We start from the raw sequence: 23,747 nt of genomic DNA, 5'->3' as shown, positions 1-23,747 counted from the left end.
AGTCATGATATGCTGTATGTCTTTTCTTTTTTTCATGGAGATAATAATAATTTTAGGTGACATTGGCTCCTTTTTATGGCTATGTTTTCATTTTTGGCTAGAGAATTGATAGACTCACAATGAAAAACCATATAGACCGAATCATAACTAATCATACTTTACTTCTCAGACATATGCAGTTGAACAGCTAGTTGTTTTGTTTTCAGATTTTTCCTCTCTGTATCCCTTTTCTTGGCATCAAAGAAATTCAGGATAGTCAGATTAAAGATTGAATAGCACTTAAAAAAATAAAAAGGAATGAATACCTGTATTGTTTTTACTTATGGAGAAATACATTTCATATTAATATTTGAAAAGAGATGAAATTTGTCTCCCAAATTTATGGGAGACAGATTTTTTAATGTACATTAATGATTCATGACTGTATATACTTTGTTCATAGTTGAGTCTTATAAAGCCTTACTTTCAAATGCTTATACAATGTAGAGAATGTTTATTTTGTTTGGCCAAATACTTTACTAACATAAGATGTTTAATTTCATAAGAAATGATTTATTAAAAAAAAATCAGGGTCTTGGGTTGTGGCACAATGTAGACTGCTTGCCTAGCACATGTGTGGGTTCAATCCTCACATCACGTAGAAATAAACAAATAAATATTAAAAAAAAATAAAAGAAAGAAATCAGCCGTATTTTTTTGTTGCATTATATTATCCTGAGGTGATTGTAGTCCTGTCCCAGAATGGAGTGAAGGAGAAGGAAGGGATTAGATGTTTTTTGAGGTCCATCATGCATTTGTAAGAGGTTCAAGGAACAGAATGGAAAGCTACAGAATGGTAAAGTTGTAGGAAGATTTTATTATCTTATTCATACTGTATATTTTTAATTCCTAGGAATAAGATACTCATGATTTTATTTCAAGTTGCAAACCAAAATAAATAATTTGATAGACTGTTCATTATATTGGATTATCTTTTCCTTCTATATTTCATTTTTTTATAAGAATTTCCTGTAGTTTTATTGGCTGCTTTGAGTTTTATTAAATAACAAAAGCTGCTTATAGTCCACATATCTGTATCTATATATATCAATTTATATGTAATATACATATGTTTGTGTGTGTGTGTGTGTGTGTGTGTAGTATACATATATAGTACCTGTATGCATATATACGTACAGATGTACTCATCACATGCATCCATGGGGGAATTAATCATCATTTAGTAGATGTGTTTTTGAATTATCTTAAACATAGTAACATAAGATGTCCCATTTACAACTGAAACTTGAATTTTACTTTTTCCTATAGTTGTATACTAAAGCCTAAAACTTCTCAGATTTTTTATATTCCTCTCCCCCTTAAAGTTATTAATAGTATTTTTTCTATATTAATCTTTAATTAATATCATTAATTGGGTCACAGACTGGATTTCAGATAGAAAGTTGTTCTGTCTTTTTCCATTCTACTTATAGTTTAGTGGACACATTGCTGTGATTTTGTTTATTTGTTTTTTTGTTTTTGTTTTCAGGGCACATTCACTGAAATTCCTGCTAGCAATATACGAAGAGTTATTGCCAAGAGGTTAACTGAATCTAAAAGTACTGTACCTCATGCATATGCTACTGCCAATTGTGACCTTGGAGCAGTTTTAAAAGTTAGACAAGATCTGGTCAAAGGTTAGTTAAGTTGAATGTACTTAATGCAATAAATACATATGCTAAATTAACTATCATGGAACCCATTATTTTTAAAATTCACATTTATGTAGCTTTTAATTTCAATTTCATAATCGCACTCTGGGTATATTTTAGTGTTAGAGAAAAGAATTGATTCTGTTTCCTTATGTGTAAATTTAAATTGGATTCATAGTTATGAATAAATCACAGTTGTGTTACCTTTGTGCAGAATAAGGATTTCTGTTCTGTCTTGCTTTTATTACAGAATCTCTTTTTGATATTTCAATCAGGTACATTTATTTAGCATTCTTTTGGCATGTAGTTGTTGAGTCTAGCTCTGTGCCACACACTCAGCTCTATAAATAATGTTATGGTTTGGTTGGTTGGATGGTTGTTGTACTTTCTTTGTTTTGTTTAGTTTGGTAAAAATTGACTTTATTTTTTAATACGTTTTCACTTTCACATAGGTAGATTTTTTTGTAAGGACACATGCATGACTTACTCAAGCTAGATGGTTACTTTTATTTTGAATAGTTTTTGATAATGACATCTGAACAAAACATCATTAACATTTTAGCAAGCTTAAAATTAAACACTTTTTAAGACTATTTTAGGTTACAAATATATCTTAATATGCTTTTTTCACAAATTTTAATTTTATATTTTTTCAAAATGTATTTTTAGGTTATTAAATATGTAATACTCCTCCCAAAAATCAATTAATAATAAAACAGTCTAGAAACATGAATTTTTTTAGCATGTTGGTTTTAGTTCTGTCTTGACAACCTTTTTGCCTTTTTATTGTTTTCCTTCCTTATTTCACTGGCTATGGCTTTTGGTACAATGAATATAAGTGATATAAGCAGAAATTCTTGACTTGGGGGAAACATTTAGTCTTTAACATTAAAAGTGTGGTTTTTGTAGATACTCTTTTATCAGGTTATGGAAATTCCCATTCCCAGTTTCCAGAAATGTTGTATTTTGTCAGATGTTTTCTGTGCATCTTTTGATATAATTTTTTCCCCATTTGTTAATATTGACTGGACTTCACATGTGAAATGAACTTGATATTCCACATATAAAATCATTTAATCATTAATTTTCTCATATATTGTTTGATTTCATTTTCTAATATTTTGTTGAGAATCTGTAAGCATCTGCCTATGAGAATACTGGCCTGCAGTTTTCTTTTTTGAGATTGTTTTTCTGGGTTACCAGATTTTATAGATAGGTTGGGAAATGTTTCCTCCTCCTTTATTTTCTGGAAAAGTTTTGGTAGGGTTTGTATTATTTCTTTTTCAATTGTTCGGCAGAATTCACATGTGAAGCTGTCTAGGCCTGGGATCTTCTTTTTTAACTACAAATTCAATTTTTAAAACCAGATACAGAGATCTTTTTTTTAGCTTGTTATAATATATGCGTTTAAGGGATTGTATTTTTATCATTTGTATCAGTTACCAAATTTCTTGGCATAAAGTTGTTCACAATAACATATTGTTATACTTGTAACCCTTTTGTAATCTGAAGTGATAGCCAGTTTTTGATGTTAGTAATTTGAGCCTTCTTTTGCTTTCTTTGTCAGACTAGAGGTTTATCAGTTTTCTTAATCTCTTCAAAGAACCACGTTTGGTTTTAAGCTTCTCAGTTGTTTCTGTGAGTTTGATTTCATTGATTTCTACTTTTATTAGCCACTCAAGAATACTTGGATTTGTATTTTTGTAGAATATCCCTTTACTTTTAATCTATGTGCTTATATTTAAATAGGTTTCTTGCAGACAGTGCATGGTTGGTTCTTGCTTTTTTATGCAACTTTGCAGTCTCTGTTATGATTAAGGTGTTTAGACCATTCACATTTGATGTAATGGTTTGATTTAGATCTACCATTTTGTTCTTTGACTTTTAGTTGTCCTATCTCTTCTTCCTTTTTTTCACCTCTTATCTCCTTTTAGATTAGTTCTTTTTATGATTGCATTTTATTTCTATTTTATCCCCCCATTTTTTCTGTTTTTGAAATGTGTCCCTTAGAGTTTACAATCTAATTCTTTAACTTATCCCAGTCTGCATTCAACTTTTATCACACCAATTCATGTATAATATAAAAGCCTTACAACCATTTCCTTACATTTTCTCTCTCTCATATTTTGTGCTGTTATTGTCATCTTTTCTTTGTGTAGGCCAGCCCAGGATACATGTTTAATGATTTTTGTCGTAGCAAATCAACTGTCTTTTAAAGAGTTTAAAATGGGGGGGGCTCTCTTTGTATATCCATACTTTTTCTATTTCCAACAGTCTTCATTCCTTCATATGACTCTAAAGTGCTATCGCTATCATCCTCTTTGTAAAAAATTTTCTGTAATATTTCTTGTAGCTCAGATTGACTGGCAGTAAATTTTCTCAGCTTTTTTTTGCAAAATTACTTTTCTCTTTCACTTTTTCCATCTTAAAATTTTTAATTCTGGTAAAATATACATAACTCAATATTTTAAACATTTTAAACGTTTAATTATTCTAAATGTTTAAATTATCTTAAATGTTATTTCAGTAGTATGAAGAACATTCATATTCTTATACAACCGTCATCACTGTCCATCACAGAATTTCTTTCATTTTGCAAAATTGAGACATTTTTCATTAAACAATAACTCCCCATTACTCTTTTCTCCCAACCCCTGACAACTACCATTCTACTTTCTGAATTTGATTACTGTGAGCACCTCATATGAGTGGAATCATAAAGTACTTGGTGTTTTACTAGCTTATCATTTTACTTAATGCAGTGTTTTCAAGGTTCATCCATTTTTAACTGGCATGGATCAGACTTTCCTTCCTTTTTAAGGCTAATATTCCATTGTATATACAGACCGTATTTTGTTCATCCACTCATCTGTCAGTGGATACTCGGTATGTTTCTTCCTTTTTGCTGTTGTAAGCGGTACTGCCATGAATGCAGTACCTCTGTATTCTTACTTTTAAATTTTTTGGGTACGTCCCCAGAAGCAGAATTGCTGAGCAATCTGATTGTACCATTTTGCATTCCCATCAACATTGTGCACAAGGGTTCTCATTTCTTCCCATCCATACCAACACTTGTTATCTTCTAATTTTTTTATATTAAAAAAGAATATCATGGTGGATGTGTCACCTTCATTTTTGAAAGATAATTCTGCTGACTGTAAACTGTTGGGTTAAGGGTCTTTTGTTTCAGAACTTTTATATCCATTGTCCTTTGGCTTGCAAAATGTCTTCTGCTATTCTTAATTTTTGTTCCCCTGTGTATGCTTTTTCCCCTTCTTGTTGCCTTCAAGATTTTCTCTATTAGCAATTTGACTATTAAATACCTAGGATTTCCCCCCATATTATATTTATCTTGTTTGGATTTTTCTTGACTTCTTGGACTTGTAGTTTATTGTCTTTTAACTATAATTTTGGAAAATTTCTCGAATTATTAACTGTATCTTCTGCTTTGTGCATTTTCTCTTTGAAAGTCAAGTTATAGTGCTAGACTGGATTGTCTGAAGCCATTAGATGCTCTGTTCTTTTTGGTGCACTGTTTATTTTCTTCCATGTGTTTCAGTTTGGATAACTTTTATTTATGGAACTTGAAATTCAGATTCTCTTCTCTGCTATGTTTAGTCTGTAAAACTTGACAAAAAGTGTTATTTATATTTGATAGCATATGTTTTCTCCTTGGATTTCCACTCGAATGTGTTTCATGGTTTCCATCTCTGCTGATACTCCCCGTCTGTTCATGCACATGGTGACATACTCTGTCCTATACACTCCCATGCCCTGACAGTGGGTAATCATTTCTGTGTTGATCTCCTCAGAGAAGATTATCTCCCTTAGGCATTCAATTCATCTGTTTGCTTTATAACCTCAGCTCCCTAAGGGACTCAAGAAAAGTTAGGATTTTATAATTTTTCCTGCTTTTCTTCCCCACCCTGTTAGGGTGGAAATGACTTTCTTGCAGCTATCTACGTCCTGAATGAAAGCCAGAGTGATAAGTCAGTTTGTATACTGACTTTCAGCATTTCCTATGAAGATAACCTGACAACTATTTAAAGTTCAAGGAACCAAATGGAAGGCCATTCCAGAGAAAGGGATATCTTTTGAAGAAGAAATTAACTATGGAAGCAGCCCTTCTATATCTCAAATTATACTTGCTTAGTCATAAATAATTTTCCTTCCTCTTGTGTGACAGGAAACAGTAATATTTCAATGGAGATATGGGTTAGCTTATTATCTTTACATAATTTGGTATGCCCTGACAATTAGGGATTTTCTCATGAGTCTTCAGAGAACCCACATTATCTTCATTCCTTGTTCTTATATAATATCCACAAGCTTGTTCCATGTTTTACTTTTGTAACTAAACAATATACAAATGGAAACATTTGGTTTTCATTGTTAGTACATCATAACAAACTATTTCCTACTCAATAAGTGTCATCAGTGTTTGAAATCTCCATAATAAAACCAAGTTACAAATAGAGGAACTTGGGAAGAAATCTCCTTTGTACATGCTAGAATTGAGATGCCTGTTAATTGTGTAGGTAGAAATATCACATAAAAAGTTAAGATATGCAAATCTGAAGATCCAAACAGGTGAAGATAGACAGAATTTGGAGGGGTCAGCATTATATAAATGGTATGAAAATTATGAAACCAAAATTCCTTTTTGGGTGATACCAACATTGAAAGGGAGGGACTAAGTGAGTAGATAGAGAGTGGAAGAAACCCAGGAGAGTGTGGTGACATAGGAAGCAATAAGTGAAGGTGTTTTAAAGAGAAGAAAATGATCAACTCAAGGGTGCTTCCAAGTACTGGATTATGGTGAGGACAGAATTCTAGGTGAGCACTGTGGGCTTAGGCAGTAGACTTGGGAGTCATCAGCAGGGAGGTGGCTGTGGGTTTTCACTTAAGATAGTAGGTAAAATAAGCAAGAGACTGAGGGACACGATTGAGTTTTTTCAGACCAAATCTTTTGTGTTGTTATAAAAAGTCTCTGAACACTGAAAATCTATTTACGTCGCTACTCATAAAGGGGTTTTAAACAAATAATCCAGAATGTTCATGTGTTTCTGGATATTAGAATTAGAAGAGCTGTGTTATCGTGGAGCCAACATTTACTATGACCGTTTATCAGTATCCAGTTTCTGGCAGTTAATCTGTTTCTAAAATCTCCAGCATACTTCTGGAGAGAGCAATTGTTCGTGTAAAATTCCATGATACTGTGGTAACAGGATATGTATTTCTTGCCACATACCATTGTCTAGATCTTTTTCAAGAATCTCTTGTAAGAAAGAATCACTTGTGGTTTATGTTTTCCAACACCTTCATACCATTGCAAAAGCTGAGGTATAAAGCAAATGCTTTAGCTGTGATCAGTTCTGTAGAAAGGGACGGGACCCCCCGCCCCAACCCAGCTTTATCATAAAATCATTATTTATACTGGGAGGAAATAAATTCAAATGGATTCACCATAAATCTAGACAGAGAACCTCATTTTATTCATTGCACTAGGACTGACACCAGCATTGCTTCATCTTTGGCATTTGTTGGATCCTGTCATGTTGAGTTTAAAGTCAGCTCTTGTTTAATGTAGTGGTCATCTTAAATTCTTTTTACACCCATTAGTAAGAAGAAATTTTTGAACACACCCTATAAATACATATAATTGTTTATCTAAAGTACTTACCTATACCACTCTTCTACTATAGTCAATATATTATAAAGCAAGCACAGAATAAGGACATTTGAAGAGAATGAGGAAAAAAAGAATAATCTTGAAAACTTCCTGTTACACACAACACAAAGAGACCTTTTGTCTTTTTAGAGACATGGGAGTTGGTTCCTTTCTAATTATAGTTGTAATATAGTCTTTAATGTCTCATGTAGAATATCTGAGTGCTTGCAAAAAATTGTAATTAAGACTCAGAAGTGATATGTGGGGAGCGGGCAGTGCTGGGAATCAAATCAAAGGCTTCGAGCGTGCTAAGCATATATGATCTGTCACTAAGATACACTCTCAATCCCTAGAAGTGAACTTTACATTTATTATTTATCTAGGAACCATATAAACACAAATTTTTCTCATCAGGGGAACTTATTAACTAAGCCAGAAAACAAAAATCTGTGATATTTTTCATTATTGTTTGTCAGAGCAGTCCATAATTTACAAGTTTGACATTGTAAAGGTCAATGTTAAAAGTTTTATTGTGAATACTAATTTTAATATGTTTACTTTTCTTTCAGATGACATTAAAGTGTCAGTAAATGATTTTATCATCAAGGCAGCAGCCATTACTCTTAAAGTAAGTGACCAGTCTCAAAATAATTTTGGCTTGTAAAATAGTCTCATGTCTTGGGATTTTTATAAAAAAAGAATAAAACTCATTTTTAAGTTACACAAATTTTACTATTTTATTGCTAGAATATCCTATCACTTAATCTCACTCTTTTCCAAATGAAGAAATTGAAAATCAAAGGGGCTCCCAAACTAATATTAACAGTTTAAAGACCATTTATTCAACAAATACTAATTGAAGAACCGGGTGTGGTGGTGCATGCCTGTAATAAAGTTCAAGGCCAACCTCAGCAACTTATTGAGACCCTGAGCAACTTAGTGAGACCCTGAGCAACTTAGTGATACTCTGTCTCAAAATAAGTTAAAAGGGCTGGGGATGTGGCTCAGTGGTTAAGGGCCCCTAGGTTATCCCTGGTACCAAAACAAATACTAATTAAACCACACTATCTTGTGCTGAATACATTCTAAGCAATAGAGATATAGTAGTGAACAAAAGCCCATGTAGCTTCTGCTCTCGTGGGTATTATATTCTAGAAGGGGGAACAATAAACATGGCAGATGGTGAAAATGATAAGGATAAAAAGTGGGATAAGGAGCCAGAATACTAGGTGCTGTTTTTCAAGAGTTAAGGGAGTCCTCTCTGGCAAGGTGATAACAGACAGGGATCAACAAAAGAGGGGGAGTGAGCCAAATAGATCTGTGATGGAGGAGCACTCCAGACCAGTGGCTCTGAGGAGTGTATCCTGTTATCCAGAGTCACAGCCCTGAGGGTGTGTGTCAAGAGTGGACAGGGTGGAGAGTTGTTTTTTTGTTTTGTAAGAAGAAAAAAAATAGAGGGAGGAGTTAAAGGGAAACCAAAGGAGGCTTTGCCAGCCATGGTGAAGACTAGTGATTTTATTATGAATGAGAAGGATGCCTTTGGAAACTTTTAAGCAAATAATGAATGTAATCAGACTTACTTTAAAAAAAGAAAGAGAGAGAGAGACTGCTCTGTTCACATGTGACTTTAGTCAGTGGAGAGGCCAGGGAGCCTTCCTAGTAGAAAATGACCGTGGCACAAAGGACTATGAGTAGCAGTGGAGCTGGTTACATCTCAGAAGTAGAGCCAGTGGGACTGACCAAAGGGTTTAATATGGGACATGAGAGAAAGAAAGAATAAGGAATTCTTTTCAAGCAGTGGGAGGTAGACTTAATCCATCTACTAAGATTGGGAAAACTGGGAGAGAAGCAAGTTTGAGGTAGGGAATCTCTAGTTTGGTTCTGGATGTGTTAAGTTCAAGGAGCCTAATAGATGTTGCAGCGTGGGTAGCAGAAAGGCAGGTGAAGTGGAGGTGGCTGACTGGAGGTATCATCTAGAACCCAGCTTCCTGCCTTCCCACTCAATGCCATTTTCCATCCTGCCTTCTCTCTGTAATGAGACTGTTTTCTAAATTGCTGCTTGTTTAGTAATGTATTTGTAGTGCACTTAAAATGAATTCATTTTTATTTCTCAAAAAATACAATCATGGATAACTTTGAAGGCAAACCTTTTTAACATTTTTCTTAATGTTCATATGGCTTTTCTCTTAACCAAATATTTGAATTATAGTAATGATTTTCTAATCATGATTCAATTTCATACTCCTTAAGTGACTCTCTAGTGGTCATTAGCTATTTGTTAATGTTTCTCATATATCAGAAACCATAAGTAATTGTAATTTAAATTTTGTACTAGTCATGTCAGGTTTTTTTTCTTTGTTTTCTCTGTGCTCATTTTAATAAGGATTTTTATTTCTTAAAGTTTTGTAGAACTCACCAGTGAAATTTTGAACCTAGTTCTATTTTGAGGAGGGCATTTGACTATTTTTCAATTTTCCCCCCCATAGTTATTGATCTCTTTAATTTTTAACTTTCTCTTAAACCAATTATGAAAGTTTTTATTTCCCCAGAAAAATCACCTTCTTCAGCTGTATTCCCAAACTTATTAACTTAGCATCATTTAAATTTATTTCTTATAATCTTTTAAATGTCCTCATTGTCTGAAACTATTTGAAACTGTCTTGAATCTATAATTGCATGTTTGTATTCTCAGTTTATTTTGTATTTCTTCCTTTATTTCTTTAACCTCATTTTGGTTAGAAAACTGTGTAATTCATTTTAATTCTATTTTTATTAACAAGGCTTAACATAATAAATTTTCCTTTGACTGCAACTTAGACCATGTTCCACGGTTTTTTATTACATAGTTTTCTAATTGAATTTGTTGCCAAATAGTCTTCATTTGGGAGGGATTTTTGATTTTGGTTGGGTTTTGGTTTTACTTTAGGGTTGTCTGAAGAATTTAAAAATCTTATAGGGGGTTGGAACTTCATATTTTATTCTTTTGACATTGTCTCATTGTTGAATGAATAAATTATGTGAGCCTTGAAAGATGGAGAAATGGAAAGAACAGTCAAGAAATGATGTGAATGTAATCCTGAAGTGTGTACAAGCCTAGCATGGCAGTGGGAAGTTGGACTAAGATGGAGACTTAGGGGTGATTGCAAGTAAAATGACTTCAGTAGAGCAACTCCGGATTGTGGACTGCCATGCTTAAATGGCATAATGAACAGTTTGGATCTTATTCTGTAGAAAGCAAAGAATTTGGGGGATGAGAAATTACCTTTTGACGCCTGTTTTCATCACCATCTTATCTTGTGATATTCGTTATCATTATCAGTGCACTGTTTCCATGCATTTAGTCATCCCATCTGTTATCCCCCCCCGCCATCTTTCAATATAGTTGCTTATATGTTAAATGTATACTCATATGTAGTGTATAGCTTATGAAATTTGGGAATTCTTTTTAAATAGGATAGTCATTTATTGAGGGTTTGCTAATATATATTCCAGAACTGTGCTAAAAAGTCAGGCTTCCTTTATGGCAAAGGAATGAGGTTGAATATCACCAACCCTTTCTGCTCCCTTCTCCTCCTCAAGGTCATATTGCTTATCATGTGGCAGGAAGCATAATGAACATCAGCTGCCTTCTGGCAATTATTTTTAACAAAGGAAACCCTTTTTTAACCATGCTGTAAAAAGATCAAAACATGTACACCATCAGAATTTCCTTGTGCTTGCTTCTCATCTGCCTATTATAAACGTTTAAGTTTTTATTCAGATATGACCCAATTTAAGAAAACTTAATAATCAAAAATTCAGAAATAAAATATAGATAAATTAGAAGACAACTTCATTTAACTTCCAGATACAAGTTTTATTTCAGAGTCCAGAATTCAGTCCTAAAGATGCTGTTAAAGACAGCATTAGATTATGTTAATTATTTTTCTCAAACATAAACAATATAGAGATTCAAACCAAATTATTATTTATTTTCTTCTGTTCAATTATATTCACTTTGGAAAATACATTAAATGTTAATTATTTTTCTGTAACTAGAAAAGCCACTTCTTTAATAACACGTTTTTTTCTATTTTCAGCAAATGCCAGGAGTGAATGTAAGCTGGGATGGAGAGGGCCCGAAGCAACTGCCCTCTATTGACATTTCAGTGGCCGTGGCAACAGATAAAGGTTTAATTACACCAATCATAAAAAATGCTGCTGCTAAAGGTATACAGGAAATTGCTGACTCTGTAAAGGTATGTCTTAACAAATACTGTGCTTTCAAATTGTTAGACTGCCCTTTCAAGTAATTACTTTCCAATAAAGTCCTGACATTCTGGTTACACTAGATTTTGGGGGAGGAGATATTTCAAGTGATTCTCATCTGCCTATTAGAAACGTTTACGTTTTTATTCAGATATGACCCAATTTAAGAAAACTTAATATTCAAAAATTCAGAAATAAAATATAGATAAGTTAGAAGGCGACTTCATTTAAGTTCCAGATACAAGTTTTATTTCACAGAGTCCAGAATTCAGTCCTAAAGATGCTGTTTAAGATAGCATTAGATTATTTAAATTTGAAATAAAGCTGAAACCACGTTTCTATGAAAGTCGTCATAACCAGACTTCAGTGATAACAACATTCCATTCATCAAGTTTATTTTATTCATTTCCTCTTTAAAATTGAGACTTCTAAAAGTAATTAGCATTCCAGAGGCAAGGTACTTTATTTTTTCTATATCTTGAAAAGCAGTTTTCTTTTTTAGCTTCAATATGGAGGAATCTGATTTCACTAAAAAAAACTTGTTGAATAAGCAGAAATACAGGCAGTTGGTCAGCCTTTACAGCCTCAGTAATTTGCAAGGGTATTTCTTGGCAGAAGTATCACAGGACTTTGAAGTGTTTATATTGAAATCTTCAGGTTCATTTGAGTAAGTGATGTATTTTATTTTTCCATCTACCAAGGACCTATTGTATGTTTAGTGGTGAAACAAGTTATAAGGTGAATAAAAGACAGAAGATAAGACTTACTTGGTGTACTGTTAGTATAAATGTGTAGGACTATTTACCCAAAATAAGTGAATGGAAGTTAGTTTGGTTTTAAATGCATACCCCTAAATGTTGAGCTCACTTGAATTTTAGACTCAGATGTAATTAAAAATGAACTTAGTGTAGTTGACATTTTAAGGTGTTTTTTCCTCCTTGGAAGATTTGCAGAGTATATTCGCATAGATGAAAAATACAACTTTTTCTTAATTGAAGGATGACACTAATTTATCCAAGTCAAAAGTCATTGATTTACTGAGACATCATACAGTAATCTGCCCTCATCCACTGGGGATGCATTCCAAAATCCCCAGTGGATGCCTGAAACAACCCTAAATATGCTGGGTTTTTTTTCCTTTACCTATATACCCATGATAAAGTTTAATTTATAAATTAGGCACAGTAAGAGATAACAACTAATAATGAAGTAGAATAATTATAATAGTATATTATAATAAAATTGCCAGTATCATTATTCTTGCCCCCTCAGGCCACCATTTTTCAGTAAAATAAGAATTATTTGAATATAAGCACTGTGATACTAGCACAGTTGATTTAGTACCAAGACAGGCTGAGTGACTGGTGGGCAGGCAGCTGTATTTAGTGTGGATACACTGGACAATGGGATGATTCATGTCCTGGGCAGGTTGGTTGGTTCAAGATTTTATCCTGCTACTCAGAACAGCAGGCAATTTAAAACTTATTGTTTATGCCTGAAATTTTCCATTTAATGGTTGTAGACTGAGGTAGAGCATGGGTAACTAACTGAAGCTGTGGAAAAGTGAATCAGCAGACACAAGGTCTATTATACATGCCTTTTATTCATCAAAGGTTTTTAGCAGCACTGAGAACACATGCATTTCAGTGTTGTTGTGAAGTCCAAGTGAGATTAAGTGTTGAGATTACATGTGAAGTATAAGGTACTATTTAAACGTTAGTTACCAACCTTAACAGTAGACCTAGAGTTTTATTTTTTATATTCATTAAATTTTAAAAATTAACCATTAGGGTATAGTTTCTTTGATTCCTGACAATTCAGCAGTTTTACTACAGTAATACATAAAACAGTTACGGTAGCATTCTCTTTCCTTGAGTCCTGCAACAGCCACGTTTTAGAGATAGTGAGGCACTAGAGCAGACCTCAGCTGGGCCTGCCAGCAGTGGGAAGGCAGTCAGAACCTTTGGAAGGTGATGGCCCCTGGTAGTCCTTGAGCACTCCCTGGCACTTGGCACCTCTAGGGCTTGCTAAGCTTTGGTGCTCCTCTGTGCTTTCCATTCTACCTGCTTCTTTCCCACTCTCCTGTCTGTGATCAACATTCCACCCTTGATCCTCTGATGCGCCAGGCACTGGGCTAAGTATTTCATATAATCCTGTTAGCCCAGGTTGATGTAGTAGTAGAAGTGAGGATTTATTTAAACCCAGGCAGTTTGATCCTAGATCTCATAATCACTTCTATGCCAAACTACCTCTCTCCTCCTCCTTACTATTTACTTTCATTTTAATTTATTTACTTTCCTAACTCTCCACTTCTTTGTTGCCACCTTTTCTTTCTCCCGTTCCTGGTTACCAAATAATCGGATTCTGTTGGTCCACCACGTACAATCTTCTATGGACCACTCCTGCTGGTCGTGTCTCATGCCAGGCCTGTGGATCATGTGGTACAAAGCAGAACGACCTTTATGGATATAAGCATCATTGGTTGCATTCAGGAGTAAAAAAGCTTGGAACCACCCTAAAACTTTTCATGAGAAACGGGCTCCTTGCTTGGTATATCGGCATAGTTCTTTAGTGTACAGAGGCATGTGTACACGAGTACATGTAAGAGAGAGAGAGAGAGAAACCTCTGATTTTTTTCCAAAATTAGCTTCTTGCTGAAATGGTTTAGAAGACATAAACATGATTTAAAAAAGAAAAAACCTTGGGTGGTATTGTTTGTCTTACTTTTTAAACTGTGGCTTCAAAACTGTGTTTTATATATTTTTCACAAAGATAATGTTCATTTAGCTTCCGTGAATTAGGAAGCATTAAAAAACATTTATCCAGCATTAGAAACCAAGAGCATGTTTATTAATATGTGTGTGTCTGTCTGTCTGTCTGTTTAGATGTATGCTTGTGTCTGTTTTTATGTATGAATTGAGTATATATTAGAAACCTTGAGAGAGATAGAGAATGTGCGTGTGTGTGTGTGTGTGTGTGTGTGTGTGTGTGTGTCCTTCATATCCAATAAAGATTTTGATTTAGTCCAAATCAAGCAAAATTATATTGGAATCTGTCCTGCTATGCAGAAAACAGCATCTGCCTAGGTATCCAAGTATAGCTGTATTTTTTCTTTTGGTAATAAATGCACTGCCTTATGCTTCAGGTGTTCTTATATTTTGACCCTACTCTCCAAAACAGACAATAAAGGCTCACTTTTAGAGTGTCATTTTTACATGGTTGGAATCATGTCACCATTTCTACATCAAGCTTCATACTGTGGTTTGTTAAAAAATGTAATATTTATGTATTTGAACAGACAAAATTCAGAATGGTTTTAATTCTACAAATAAAGTCTGCTTCAGACCAGATAGAACAATATGCCTAATTCAATATTAATATAGTATTAGTAATCTTGCTTAAAGAATCCTAAAGGTATTTATTTGTACAGTGAATAATTATAATAATGGCAGTTGGCATTACTGTGTCAACTTTCTTGTAGCCTTTTATATATAAACTCTTTTCAGTCATCTTTAAAACCACTCTACCAAGAACATAATGATAATTTATCAAGTCAGTGAAGTTACTGATAAGGAAAAAAAGTGAAGTGATGTGTCCACGATCTTATCTATTGAAAGATAGAGCAGGTAGTTGGACCCCGTAGATTGGGTGACAGGCTAGAGCCTGTGCTCCCCAGCAGCTTTGTTATTTCTTATTTAGTAATTACACAGCCGTGTTTGTCTGTCATAGTCGGATCATTATCCTTCCAGAATCAGTAGTATTTCCTCTCAAGAAAGTATTTGATAAATAGTTCCCAGACTTCTGGAAATAAACAAGTCAAGACTGTCTGAAGAATCAGACAGTTGTAGACCAAATGCACTGTAATTGCTGACTCAGTGCACAAACACAAAGGACTACAGCTTTTGGTATTCTCTCACAAGACTACCGGTCTTGTGATTCAGAATTTGGGATACATGACTGGGGCCAAAAGAGATAAGAAAGGAGAGACCTGAGTTCAGAGAATAGTCTCCCAAAGAAGCAGTGAAGACTCAGCAGGAATGTGAGGCTGTGGCCTTTGCAGCAGGCAGTGGACAAGAAAACCTGCAATGAAGAGAACAAAGCATGCTCTACCTGACAGGGCAGGAGCAAACTTTTTGAGGGGACTGTGGGATCATGGACAGGTGGAGCTCTGGACTCTTGTTAGTGACACAGACCTCCCGTACGCATTTTTCCTTATTATCATTTGACTGACTACTTTTCATCAGTTCAGATGCCACTTTATAAGTCTTGCTATAGCTTCCATACTTTAGTAGCCCTTAACATTATCCCATGATTCCGTTAGCTTATTAGTCTTTGAAATTGTCTTGTTTATTTATTTTCTGACCTTTCTGTGTGCCCTACTGTCTTGTTAACTGTCTTGTTCATTGCCATCTATCCAATTCTAGACAGATTCTATTTTTTTTTCTTTACCATTTTTTGAGGCATTTCATGTATGTCTGTATGTAGATAGCTTGGAATAGTAGTTTCTCAGTGAACTTATTTTTAAATTTTTTTTTCAATAAAAATTTTTATCGATAATTTTTGAAGAGTTTGTAGAGCTGTAGACGCCTCATTAAAGACACCTGTGCTAAATATTCACTTTTTAACCATCAGTAATTAATTGTAAAGATGTCAGTGTAGGTGCCAACCAAGTTCAACTGTGTAATTCCCTGAGTAAAATAGTAATAAGCCCTAGATCCCATGCTATGCTTTAATTCTTCATTAATTGTAAGAGTTTTTAAAGGCAGAGACAAAGTTTACCTCATAAGGACCCAATGAATTTTTCTGAATGAATCAGCAAAGCTTATGAAATATCTAGAAACATTTGTTAGGCCTGTTCAGGTAACATGCACTTTGGTTTTAACTTCGCATTGCCAGGAGATCCCAGTTAGAATTGCAAATTTTCAGAATCAGCAGTTCTCATCAGACCTTATATGTATTCTAGTTTCTCATTAGAGTTCATTGACAAACATATCCTGCTGGTAGATTGTCTACAGAGATTTTTTTAAAGATATAACATGTTTATTTGAATCTATTTCGTATGATGAAATTTATTTATATATTTGTTCCATCCTGGTAATTCATTAGGATCTGTTTGAGATCATCTACCTTTAAAAAACAATGTCTTTCAAAGTTCATGTGGTACGTGTTTGTTCAAATCATGTGCATTACTATATTGCTTAAAGGCAAAAAAATAATGCATTTGTAAATTGTACTGTTTCTGATATTCCAAAGATTATACAAGTCAAAGCTTATCTTCATTTTCACTTTAAATTCATATAGTTTTATAAGTAGCTATATCCAAATAGTATACATTTATAATTGTTTCAGTTGGCAATAAGTTACAATAGTGTGTTGATCACTTTTGTACTTAAGTTGTCTGTGACTTAGAATTAAATAGTTCTCAACTATGATTGTAATAGTGTCTTTGTTGGCTATGTATTACATAAATACAAAGTATTACATAAGCCCCAAATTTATTTCATCTACCAAATGACTGACTTTACTTTTTTTCTACCCTTTCCCTCATAAATAAATTACTAATTTTCATGTATGATGACTCAACCTCTGTTCCTTGCTTTTGAAGCATTGAGAAATAAAGATTAACAGAACTGTTGTTAATTTAAAGTGCAAGTGAGAGAAAATTTTAACTAGTTTCTAAATGCCAATGTCATCTGGCATTTCCTTCTCAGTTTTTAGAAATCAGTATAAAAAGAGCAATGTGAAACTAGGATGTTTTTATATTCCTTGTGGCAGTATAAACTGGATTGGTTCATTTAGGCAGTGTTTCAGTGTGGTGTCCAGAACTAAAAATGACGTTCTCCAGGCACTGTAATTCCACTTCTGAAAATTTATCTGGAATAGTTCAGAAGAAACCAATGAACCAAATTATAACACTGGGAAAATGATTAAGTAAATTTTGCCAGATGTGTTTTTTAGAATTTTTGTCTTATAAGAAAAAGAGTTATAGGCAAAATAGAAAATTGCTTTGGATATATAGAAGATACTGAAACATTATGCATATTATTAATGCACAGGGTTAGTCCAACATTTGTAAAAATTTTAAGAACTTGCTGGACTTCAGCTTGTTGGGTTATCTGTAACTTGTTTGTTCTTAAAATTGTATTAGAGAAAATTATATATCTAACATCTTAAAAAGTTAAGTTCAGACATATCAGGTCAGAATGTAGCCTGTACAAATATTACAAGTGACATGATTAAATGTATAACATTTTTTGTTGTCATGCTTCATTTGTATTTTTCTCAGGCATTATCAAAGAAAGCAAGAGATGGAAAATTGTTACCTGAAGAATACCAAGGAGGATCTTTTAGGTAAGATTTAAATTCTTAATTATCAGTAGCATCAAAGAAATAGATATAACTTATGAAGTCCATGCCAACCTGTTTTATTTATATGAAACATTTTTTTTAATTTAAGCAAAATATCACATAATTTATTTAGATAACAGAATATATAAAAATATTTTTTAGACTAGTTATGCTTTCCTGTTAAAGTTATAGGAACCCATTAGTGTTGAAGGAAGCATTACCAGCACAAAATGACATTCAGGTTCTTAAACTTTTATTTTAAATGAATTTATGAATATGATTGATTTATAAACTTCAGAAGTTTTCTTTCTACTTATGATCTCTATTTTTGTTATTACCAACTATATTTTTAAGTGTCACATACAGTAAAGTACACTGAGCATACCTTGAGTATTTTACAAAGTGAAGAAACTTGAGTAATGACCCAAAGAAAGGTAGAGAACATCACTAATATCCTAGAGGCTTCCTTTTATTCTTCCTAATCATCACCCCTCTCAAAGGTAACCACTGTACTTATTTTGATCTTTATGTACAGACTGTATATTCTTTATTGCCTGATTTTTTTTCACTCATCACTAATGTCTAATTCACCAAATTGTCATGTGAAGCAGCCATTTATTCAGTTTTGTAGAATATAACCTTCTGTTGTATGAAAGTGCCAAGTATCCATTTTACTCTTGATGGGTATTTTGTCATTTCCAGATTGGTACATTGGAAATAATGATACTGTAGATGTTCTTCCTAGTGTATTATGGTGAATATATGACATTTTTGCTTTATAGAGACAGTATAGACCTAAAGGTAGAATTCTTGAATTAAAAGCTTTAATAGATACTGCCAAATAATTTTCCAAAATGGCTATACAGATTTACACTTCCTTCAGTAGTACATGAGAATTCCCAGTGCTTTATGTTCTTGCCAACATTTTAATGTTAGCTTATAAATTTTAACGATTCTTGGAGGGTGTAGTGGTGCTCTTTTTGGTCAGGGAAATTTCAGTTAATAATGTTGAGTACTTTTGCATTTCTCAGCCATTTGGGTATTTGGTAACTCATCAGATAAAGTACCTGTTGAAGTCTTGCATCCAGATTTAAAAATTATTTGTAGGAGTTATTGTTATTTCCAGATTCACAGGCCTTTGTGTAGAGGTACTAATTCAAGTGCCTTTTCCCATTGTGACTTGCCTTTTGTCTTTCTTGGTGATTTTTTTTTTTTTTTTTTTTAATGAACAGAAGTTCTGAATTTTAATGATTTCTATTTATCAGCGATTCTTTCTTTTTTTTTTTTTTTTTTTTTGGTACTTGGCATTATTTGTTTTGTTGGGAATTTTTTGCCTGACCAATAGTCATGAAATTAATTCTTCTAAGTTGTCATTATGAAGCATTCTATCTTTACTTTTCACATGTAGATCATAGTTCATCTGAAATTGGAATTTTTTACATGGTAATGAAGAAATCAGGGTTTTCTTTTTCCCTCCATATGGATATTAATTGAACCCAGCATCATTTATTGAAATAGTTTCTCCTCCATAGAATTGGGAAGGTGACCATGTATGTATTAATATGTTTCTGTTTTCTATGTTCTATCTTCTTCTCCATTGTCCTGTTTTCTATCTCTTGCTCAGTTATAACTAAGCTATAATAACTTTGATATATATTAAGGAAAATCTTCCATTTTTTTTTCAAAGATTATCTTTTCTAGCTTTTTATATTCCAAATAAATTTTAAAATCAACTTGATATATTTTATACATACACACAACACACACACACACACACACATACACACTCTGCACCCTCTGGTATTTTGATTGCATTAACTCTTTTGACTGATTTGAGGAAAATTATCATCCAAGTATTGAGTCCTGTTGAACTCTGATTTCTTTCAGTTATGTTTTATAATTTTCTTTGTAGAGGTCGCATGTATTTTTTTTCATTACATTTATTTCTTGGTGTTTGGTATTCAATACCATTATAAATGGTACTGTTTTTCAATTTATTTGTCTAATCGCAGTAACTTGTTTATAATTATATGACTTTTTATCTAGTGACTTAAATTCACTTATTAATAATTTATCTATAGAGCCTTCAATTTTCCATGTACATAATCAACTGAATAAAAGCAATTCTTACTCTTTTTTATAGTACTTACTCCTTTTCTTCCTCTTTCTTTCCATAGTTCACTGCCTAGGACCTCCAGTCCAACATTGAATGTTTGATAATAGATATAATGTTTATGTGTGTGCTTATATATATTCTTTAGTCTTTGAGTAGCTTGGTAGAAGGTTCAGTAGCACAGTACTGTTTTTTAGTAAAGTAAAAAGATATGCTTCAGGGAGAACATACTTTGACCGCGGACACACCACCTTCTGCTGCTTTTTCCCTCTCTAGTATTTCCAACCTGGGGATGTTCGGCATCGATGAATTCACTGCAGTGATCAACCCTCCACAGGCCTGCATTCTGGCTGTTGGGAGATTCCGACCTGTACTCAAGCTCACTGAGGATGAAGAGGGGAATGCCAGACTGCAGCAGCACCAGCTCATAACGGTCACAATGTCAAGTGACAGTCGAGTGGTCGATGACGAACTGGCTACCAAGTTCCTTGAAAGTTTTAAAGCAAACCTAGAGAATCCTATCCGACTTGCCTAGTCCTCTAAGTCAAGAGGCTAATTGAGTAGCTGTTACCAAGTAAACAATTAATTATTTAAGTATGAAGGAAAGGAAACATTTATTTATTTAAGGGGAAAGCATTTGACTCAAGTTGTCTTCATTTTCAATTTGGGTTTATTATTATAGAAATAAGTGAAGATAAACTGTAACAAATAAAGGAAAGAGAATATTTGCTTAGCCAGATCCATTTTTAACCTCTGGTGCTGTACGGAAGGGATATTAAACTAGGTAAAAAATCAGATTTTACGTTTGGCGCATTTGAACATTTTGGGATATTTTAGAATGTATAGTATGTTGTAAATTCAAATATAACGGTCTACCTTAACTGTGTTGAAGTTAGAAGTAGTCTTCAAAGAGATTTCAAAGAGAATTAGCAGTGGGACCTCTTTTTTACAAACACTGCTGTAGATATACTTGAACAATTTAATATGTACAGAAGTTTATTCTGGATAGTAGTAAATAAATGAGGATCACACTGTATCAGGGGTTGTGGCAACATTAAATTTTTTATGTATATAAAGCCATATATGTTTTAGCCATATATGTTTCTATCCGTTTTATTTTCACTTCTGTAACACTGTGAACTTTTGAGAAGATAAAAGAAAAATGAAAAAAGAGAAACTAAAAAAGTTGTTTGGTTCAATGAAAAACTTTTCTTCATTTAAACCTTCATAAGTAAGTGCTCACCTTCATCCTGAGTTGAGATATATTTGAATAAATTGTTATCTCCTACCAAACACTTTAAGTTAGTGTTGATTTAAACATAAATGTTGTTTCTTAGTGCATTTTAATCAAGTTTGTATTGTGCAATAAAATATGAGAATTTAAAAATTTCTATTTTACTCTGAACGTTAGGACATAGAAGTTTAAGTAAAACCTGGAAGTAGATTAGTAAGTTCTCTAGCACATCTTAAAAAGGACTTTCTACAGGAGGAAAGAAGGAATTTAAATAATATAATATTAGAAAGTAACTGATAAGGAATGTAAAACTTTGGAAGGAGTAGAACAGAAGACTCAAGAAGCAAAACAGATGACTTACAAATGTTAGAAGAGCTTCTCTGATTTGGCAACTCTGCTATACCGGTGAAATAACTGTATTTAAATTGGATAGTAACGAATGGTAATTTAATTCACCAGTCACATAAAGGTTCCCACTAGTATTGGCTGACATAAATCACCAGAAGAAAGACTGCATGATACAAGTTGTATTAGGTATGACATGATGAGCTATAAACCCTAACAAAAGAGCCTTCTAAAATAATTACTGCCTCAATGTATCAATTGCTAAGAAGATGCTTAATTCACTCATTTTTAATAGCCATTTTTTAACAATAGGCTTTAAGTCATAATTAACATTCTGAAATTTGTAATCAAATGCAATTTTCAAAATAACTTTTATAAATTACATTATTTCAAGTTCAGTTTTTGTTGTTGTTGTTTGGTTTAGTTCATTTTTTTTGTTGGTACTGGGAATTTAACTTAGGGGTGCTTTACCATTGAGCCACATCCCCATCTCTTTTTGTGTTTTTGTTTGTTTGGTTTTTATTTTGAGACAAGGTCTTGTCAAGTTGCTGAGGCCAACCTTGACCTTGCAATCTTCTTGTCTTAGCCTCCTGAGTTGTTGTACCGCTGCACCTGGCCCCGAGGGCCGTTTTTGTTGAAATTATTTGGAGGGTCCCCCCGCTGGTTGTTTTGAACATTGGAGCATACATAAACCTTGCCTTGGAGTTCTCGTTTCCATGGACTAATGTCCATAAACAGTAGTGTACCATTTCCCTGTAGATGAAATGGGTGTTGATACCCACCTAAACCTGCCTTGTAGAACTGCTGTGAACTGCACACATGTGTAGTATCAATTGAAGATATTTTGATTCTTTGTAGACATCCCAGCTGGGCTGTTCATGTAACACTTCTTATGGTTTGAATTTTCAGCTTTTACTACAAACGCTTATTCATTCTAACTGCAAATATTTTGTCAAATATTCCTATAGAGATAAGGTTTGTATAGGAAATTGTCATTTCTGAAAAGAATTTGATCACAGTGTAAGATCAAAAAATAATGTTGACTTGAGAAAAGAATATGGTATACTTTTGAATTGTATGTGCATCAACAGGCCCCTGCTACATTATACTGATTTATTTCTAGTAGATAGATATCATATAGAAAGGATAGAAAAATGGAATGCTATAACTGGTCTTGTTTCCTATTTAAACAGGAAATGACTAAAACCTTTTCTAAGGAAAAAGCCGCACACATTCGTGTTAAAGCATGGAAATACCTATGAATGTTGGGATTTATAAGTCAAAATGACTCTGCTTCTCCCTAACTGCAATTTCTAGTTAATATTTACAGACAGTCTATTCACTGTTTTGTACTAGATTAAAAACATGTGAATCCTGCTAATGAGACTTTTATTTGAAACATGACCAAGACATTTATATATACCAGTAGAAGGTATTTTATATAAAATGTCCAATGCAACCTCTTTTTAGAATTTTTTTCTTTTTTAGACTTTGGACTTAATTTTTTTCTTTTTTAGACTTTGGACTTAATTTCACAATAAATTGTATAGACCAGCCATGTGGCTGTTATGTGGAAAGCCTTTTTTCTAATCTTTCATTGACAGATAGGTGGTGCTGTGAGCTAATGTATTATAGTAAGAGTACAGGAGAGGAATTCAAATGGCACTTAAATCTTGGTTTCCAAGGAATATCTGTCCTCTTTACACATTGCATCCTGACGGACTTTGTCTCAGGTAAAGCAAAATGAAAGAACCAAGTATGCTGTAGGTAAGAATCAACCATTAATTTAAACCTGGTGTTTTTAATGGGAAACTCTGAATTTTTGAAGAAGGAGGTAACAATGCAGAATTACTTTTAAAGATTCATCTGGCTGGAATATGCAATGTATGTAAAAATGGAAAGATTTCTGTCAGCAGGAATCTTCTGGAAGTTTTTGCTCCAGTGAAAGCACCCACTCCTTGGGATCTGCTCTAGGTCAGTGTCTTTAAAGAGGGATGTTGTGGTGTGCTTTGAACACGTGGCTGGGTGTGTTTGATCACAGTGCAGCAACAGTGGCATCCTTTCCCATCCAAAGCACAGTCCCCCTTGGCTCACTTT

General features: G+C 33.5%; 1 protein-coding gene across 1 annotated transcript in view; it reads left to right on the top strand.

The window, feature by feature from the left end:
- Window positions 1-21,412, top strand: part of Pdhx (pyruvate dehydrogenase complex component X) — a 69,156-nt gene extending 47,744 nt beyond the window's left edge. Inside the window, exons 7-11 of the mRNA XM_047518098.1 lie at window positions 1,529-1,676; window positions 7,932-7,990; window positions 11,442-11,600; window positions 17,897-17,961; window positions 20,348-21,412. Of these exons, the coding sequence (XP_047374054.1) occupies window positions 1,529-1,676; window positions 7,932-7,990; window positions 11,442-11,600; window positions 17,897-17,961; window positions 20,348-20,606 (690 nt within the window). The 3' untranslated portion in view covers window positions 20,607-21,412. The remainder of the gene's footprint in view (window positions 1-1,528; window positions 1,677-7,931; window positions 7,991-11,441; window positions 11,601-17,896; window positions 17,962-20,347) is intronic.
- Window positions 21,413-23,747: the final 2,335 nt, after the last annotated feature.

The sequence above is a fragment of the Sciurus carolinensis genome, chromosome 11 (assembly GCF_902686445.1).
Source record: "Sciurus carolinensis chromosome 11, mSciCar1.2, whole genome shotgun sequence".
In the NCBI taxonomy this organism is placed as follows: Eukaryota; Metazoa; Chordata; class Mammalia; order Rodentia; family Sciuridae; genus Sciurus; species Sciurus carolinensis.
Note: the sequence above shows the minus strand (reverse complement) of the source record. Positions and strands in the feature narration are given on the sequence as shown.